The 6,000-nt window shown below is 40.4% G+C and overlaps 1 protein-coding gene across 1 annotated transcript in view; it reads left to right on the plus strand.

The window, feature by feature from the left end:
- Positions 1-4,919, plus strand: part of hcn2b (hyperpolarization activated cyclic nucleotide-gated potassium channel 2b) — a 61,208-nt gene extending 56,289 nt beyond the window's left edge. Inside the window, exon 8 of the mRNA XM_057842288.1 lies at positions 3,227-4,919. Within this exon, the coding sequence (XP_057698271.1) occupies positions 3,227-4,131 (905 nt within the window). The 3' untranslated portion in view covers positions 4,132-4,919. The remainder of the gene's footprint in view (positions 1-3,226) is intronic.
- Positions 4,920-6,000: the final 1,081 nt, after the last annotated feature.

Consider the following 6,000-nt stretch of genomic DNA (forward strand, 5'->3'; position numbering starts at 1 on the left):
CCTCATCTGTTTTACTGAGAGTTGTATAAAAACAACAAGAGCAACGCAGATGAAACAAGGGTCGACAAACACACTTGATGTCCTCCAAGGAACATGATGTTCTCAGTTGTTTTTTTTTTTTTTTTTTTTTTTTTTTTTTTTGCATTTTAGTCAATTTCACGTCTACCACAGTCAAACGACAAATGATAAGACTTTTTTAAGAGGTTTTTTTTTTTTTTTTTTTTTTTTTTTTAAGAGTTTTTACCTAATCTGTAATAAAATTTACCAGGGCAGGCTGCTACATGTGATCAGCGACCGGTATACCTATTTGTTGAGATGTGATGAAACAGCATGTGGCCCACTATGCTCAATTTATTGAACAGTCAAAATGTTTGTGGTCATGATGCAACCATGTCAGCAACTGCCATTTTAGTCAGAAAACCTTGCATGGATACTGCGCTTTTGTTTGCGCTATAAATCTGTTCTTACCACAAGGACCACAGCTACAGAAAAGGCAAAACATGGTGTCTATTAGAGTGGTAGAAACAGTGGAAGGAGTGCACGTCTGCTTGTAGGTCATGAATATCTAAGTTGAAAAGTTGAGGGAAAAAAAAAAATAAATCATAAATGACTTTCAGATTATGTGGGCCAATTCGCCAGAACCAGACACTTTGTCTGAAAATGTCAATTTCCAGCGATAAATTAGCCAAAAGCACAATAAGCACTTATTGTGCTTCCGGCTAACTTATCGAAAACTGTAACTATATTTTGAAATCCTGTTAGAATTGGTAAAGTAATCATTTTTTTCCCGTTCCTACGCCAGCGACTTAACCTGAATTTCCGCGTAGATCGCAATCAACCCTTTAAGCACCTTAAATCTCAAAATACCGATCCAAAAAGTCCAAAAGTATATTTTGTTTAATGATGGAGGATACACTGCCCTCTGGTGTCAGCATTGGGTCTGGCCAGACTGTCGCCTTGTATGACTGAAGAGCAGACTCATGGATAAAGGATAGCTGCGCTCTGGTTTGGCCCACATCAGGCTGTAAGTTGTTTCAGCTAATATATGTTTGTGTATGCATTTGTAATTAAGTTTAGAGCTACAGTTTGGGGAGTTATGTGTTAGCGATTTGCTATGAGAATTGTAAATATCTTAGCAATAATAGCATTTAAGCTAGCGGACGTTTGTTAGGCAAATTAGGCTGATTTAATCTAATACATTTACATATTGATTATACTAGATAGACATTCGAACACCAATTGTTTTGTGTCAAATGTTTTACTGTTAAAATGCGTGTTTTTTTTAACATAAGTGTGCATATGTGTGTTAAATCTTTACAAATTGTCAAAAGTGAAGGAAGTAAAAAGCTTCAACAACCACAATTGCCTTGTTTGCTGTCTGTCAAGCTGAACAACTTTAATGAGGTCATAACACATCATGTTAACAAAGTAAAATTATAAATAAGATTAGGGCTGCAGCTATCGAATATTTTAGTAATCGAGTAATCGACTGAAAATTCTATCGATTAATCGAGTAATTGGATAAAACATTTTTTTTTAGGTAAAGACCAATTATAAATATGCCTGAGAAAAAAAGACATTTAATCCAATATTGAACCATTTTCAGTCAATCAATGTCTTTATTTTCAATGTACATAGTTGAAAACAGCCAACAATTGCATCTCAAATGTGACTAAAAAAAACAAAAATAAAAAATAATTCAGTGCTTTCACTCAAAAAACTTAGATCTTATAAAAAATGTCTTACCTAAAAATGTCATTACGCTTGATAACACACATCACTTAAAAGTTGTTTTTCCCACGTGTTTCAATTGAATTTCCACTTGTGTCAAGCTATAAGTTCCAGTTAAGTTTTAAGTTAGTCTAAACTGTAAGTCCTGATAGGATTTTGAGTTTTTGCACTGTTCAAAATAAATGCTGTGCTGTATTGGAGCACATTAGGCACCAGTGCTACTTGGTGTTTTTTCCAGCAATAATTACTGAGCTAAAATTGGCAGTTAGCATTATTAAGTTTTTATTTTACAACCTAATCACTCTAAAGCGCTGTTTTCACAGATTATATAAAGCCTGTATGTAAGAGTTAGCCATACATCGACAGTGGTCATAATGAATAGAAACCTAGCCCTCCGCTGGGATAACGTTACGTGAGCAAATGACAGTAACGTTAATCTTATTTATGAGCGCTGAGAAGTGTACTGCTTTAAGATGGCGGCTGTTTTATTAACGCCGCCGAGTCGGTCATTTCGCATCTAGTTCTACATACATGTGATATCTATGACACGCATCAGACGCTACATGCTACCACCGTAGCAACATGTGGGCGTAGTTTTTAGCAACGTCGGCGCAGTTTGTAACAGCTGTCGGCTGCAGTAAGGTATTTTTTTATTGCTTCTTCCTCTACGCACGTGACGTCAGCGCGTTGTCCCGCATGAAAAGTAGTCCGGGCAAAACGTGATGCCTAGAGCTGGCAAAATGAAACGATTCCTCGAGGTGAATAAAATTACTCGGATCAGTTTTTAAACTCGAGTTACTCGAGTTGCTCGAGTATTCGTTTCAGCTCTAAATAAGATACTGTGAGGTACAATAACATATTGTTTACGCGACTGAAAAAAAAAAAAAAAGGACACAAAATGGCGGAAGAGACTCCGGCATCGTAAAGTTGAAATCACGTAATTCGAGTACGTCGTAACCCGGCGACTACCTGTATGAGAAAATGGCCAAAGAAGCCATGAGACATGTTTGCATTTCAAAATTGTAACAATTATTTGTACAAATAAACATACTCCTGACCCTTGTTTGGTAATTTATTGAAAATTAGTGCGAACAGTCCACAATCAGGGGTATCGTAATTACTACCTGCTATTTGTGATGTGGTAGAAGCATCACGAAACAGGGAACTCTGGGATATGTTTTACAATGTTGTCCCCATGCTTGTGATGAATATGCTTACAAAAACATGTCAAACAAAACTTTAGGTTGCAAACCTTGAAATCAAAGTTTCTGAGGTGAGAGTCAATTCAGAATTCATTGAGGAAAACAACAAAGTATTGCCTCTGGAGTTTTTCATATCTCATTTCGACACTGTACAGTATAAAAAGCATCTGGTTGAGGTGCAGCGAATCACATTTCTTGTCTGTTTAGACTCCCTTGACACAAAAAGATAGCGAACCATAAGCCAGTGATTATATCTGCAACAATACTTCCTGTGTTTTTTGTCCTTATTTTAGGCAAGAAGAACTCCATCCTGATGCACAAAGTACAACACGATCTCAACTCGGGGGTGTTCAACAACCGCGAGACTGAGATGATCCAGGAGATTGTCAAATACGATCGCGAAATGGTTCAAAAGGTGGACGTGCCACGACCGCAGCCCTTGTCTCTAACATCGCCTCAGCACAGTGGGATTTTTACTCCACCAGTTTCCTCTCAACAGCCCCAAAGTTCTGCTATTGGCACCTTGCAGCAGGCTGTAGCCATGAGCCTTTGCCCCCCTATGCAAGGGAACTCAGCAGGGGCCGGGATGTTGCAGTCTCCCAGGATAGTGAGAAGATTCCAGGTTTTGCAGAATGCATCTAGCCCTGGCTCGCCCTTGCAGTCGCAACTCATTGCTTCTGGTGCTTTTGCTCCAGCCATGTCAAGCCCTACTGTCCAGAGCCCCCGTTCGTTCCCTTACGGATCCAGCGTCATGGCTGGTCCTGCCACAGGATCACAACTATCTTTAGTCCAACAACACACTGCAAGCCCTGCACACAGACCCAGCACCCATAAGAGTACGCATTCTTTGCCAATGGGGACCCTGAGCCATGACACAAGGGCGCTGTCGGCCTCTCAGCCCTCATTGCCACATGAGGGGATGCACTTGGCGGCCCCCAGTCCACCCCCATCCACGCGAGTTTCCTCTATTTCCATTGGACCTGCTCAGACCCCGTCAGGCCATGCGGGGGTCTGCAGTGCTATACCACACAGGATCGTGCTGCCGCACCAGTTGTCAGTAGGAGCCTTCGGGACCGGTGCAGGGTCCACCTTAGGAACACCTGTTGGGGACTTGGTACGACCCAAGAAGGACTCCATCGTAAGCCTTCCGGAGACGGAGCAAATTAAAGTCAGATCTCGATTATCCTCGAACTTGTGATCATAATCAAGGCCTTCTGGAAGTCTCGAGGGCCTCACATGAGGAACACCGGGAAACTACAGTATTGCAGTTGGACTGTGCAAATGTATGAGATGAGAGAGATTGGCAGAAGAAGACTCTGATATAGAAGTTAACTTTGGAAATTTCTGCATATAGTTCTTTCCACTCAGAGACATATAAAGTAAATGCACAGAATGATAGCATAGCGTAGTAGCAACTTCCCAAATTTGCCTCCTTTGTATAGAGCGTAGCTAACAAGGTATGCCTAATGTTCCTCGTATCCATTTTGTCCGACTGAGGACTAGAATCAGAACCTGTTTTTTATTCACAACGCTAGCTTTAAACCTCGTGGTATCATTGGCGTGTGTCCTTAGGATCCATTAGAGATTTGCCGCCTGGCTCAAAATGTGCGATGGTACCTTTTCCATTATCCTGCTGTTCCGATATATTAAATCTCATTTTCACACCCTGATTATTGATTCTGACAAGTACTGTGGTACCTTGACAAATTATCCACTTGTGAGGTTGGTGCCGAATGCATAATGTGATGTTCACTGCTGCCATATACTATGCAGCATATATGAAATTTGCTCAAACTTTGGATTGAAACACAGTAAAATTGAAAGCAGACAAGACTTAAAACATCGGTAAGGAAAGGTATCTCTGTAGCACCTAACTCGCCATCCATTTAAACATTCATCCATTTATGTTCTACAGTCCCTGACAAAAGTCTTGTCGCTTATCCATGTTTTAAAAACAACTGCTAATAACCTGACTTTTAATTATTCAGTTGGTTTCAGAACTGGCTCATATGAAAGCTAAGACCCTCCCAAATGATGTTGAATGTACAAAAATATTTTTGTTTCACACAAACATTTGTTTACTGAAGACATAAAGGTCAAATTTTGGCAAGACAAAAGTTTTGTCGCCGACAGAAAGTAGTGTGAAAATTGAACAAAAATGTACTTCAAATACAAAAAATATGTTACGTAACATAAGCAAATTAATTAGTGGTGCTGTGAAATCCAAAATTAATATTTTGTATAACTTCCATGGGCTTCGGCAAGGATTCATACAATTTATTGATGAAGTCATCAGGAACATCAAAGAAAGCAGTCTTGCATGCCTCCCAGAGTTCATCAACATTCTTGGGTTTCGTCTTCCATGCTTCCTCTTTCATCCTACCCCAGACATGCTCAATGATGTTGATGTCTGGTGACTGGGCTGGCCAGTCCTGGAGCATCTTGATCTTCTTTGCCTTGAGGAATTTTGAGGTAGAGATTGAAGTATGCGATGCAGCACCATCCTTCTGCAGAATTTGACCCTTTTTATGGTTAAGAATGTAAGAGGCAGCTAAGAATTGTTGACATTTCAGACTATTTATGTTGCCTTCCACCCTGCAGATCTCTCGCATACCCCCATACTGGATGTAACCCCAGACCAGGATTTTGGTAATGATGTAACCACCAAACTTCACAGTCTGAGTGAACCTCAGATCCATGCGGGCTCCAGTAGGTCTCCTGCAATATTTGTGGTGTAATTACTGTGGTGTAATTCAATGGAAGATTCATCTGAAAAATCCACCTTTTGCCACTTTTCCAGCGTCCATCCTTTTGACAGGCTGTGGGGCTTGGCAAATGCCACACGTTTTTTAATTGTCTTCACCCTGAGAGATAAATAGTCTGAAATATTAACAAATCTTAGCTGCCTCTTACATTCCTAACCATAAAAAGGGACAAATTCTGCAGCAGGATGGTGCTCCATCGCATACTTCAATCTCGACCTCAAAATTCCTCAAGGCAAAGAAGATCAAGATCCTCCAGGACTGGCCAGCCCAGTTACCAGACATGAACATCATTGAGCATGTCT

Source organism: Corythoichthys intestinalis, chromosome 7, assembly GCF_030265065.1.
Source record: "Corythoichthys intestinalis isolate RoL2023-P3 chromosome 7, ASM3026506v1, whole genome shotgun sequence".
NCBI lineage: Eukaryota > Metazoa > Chordata > Actinopteri > Syngnathiformes > Syngnathidae > Corythoichthys > Corythoichthys intestinalis.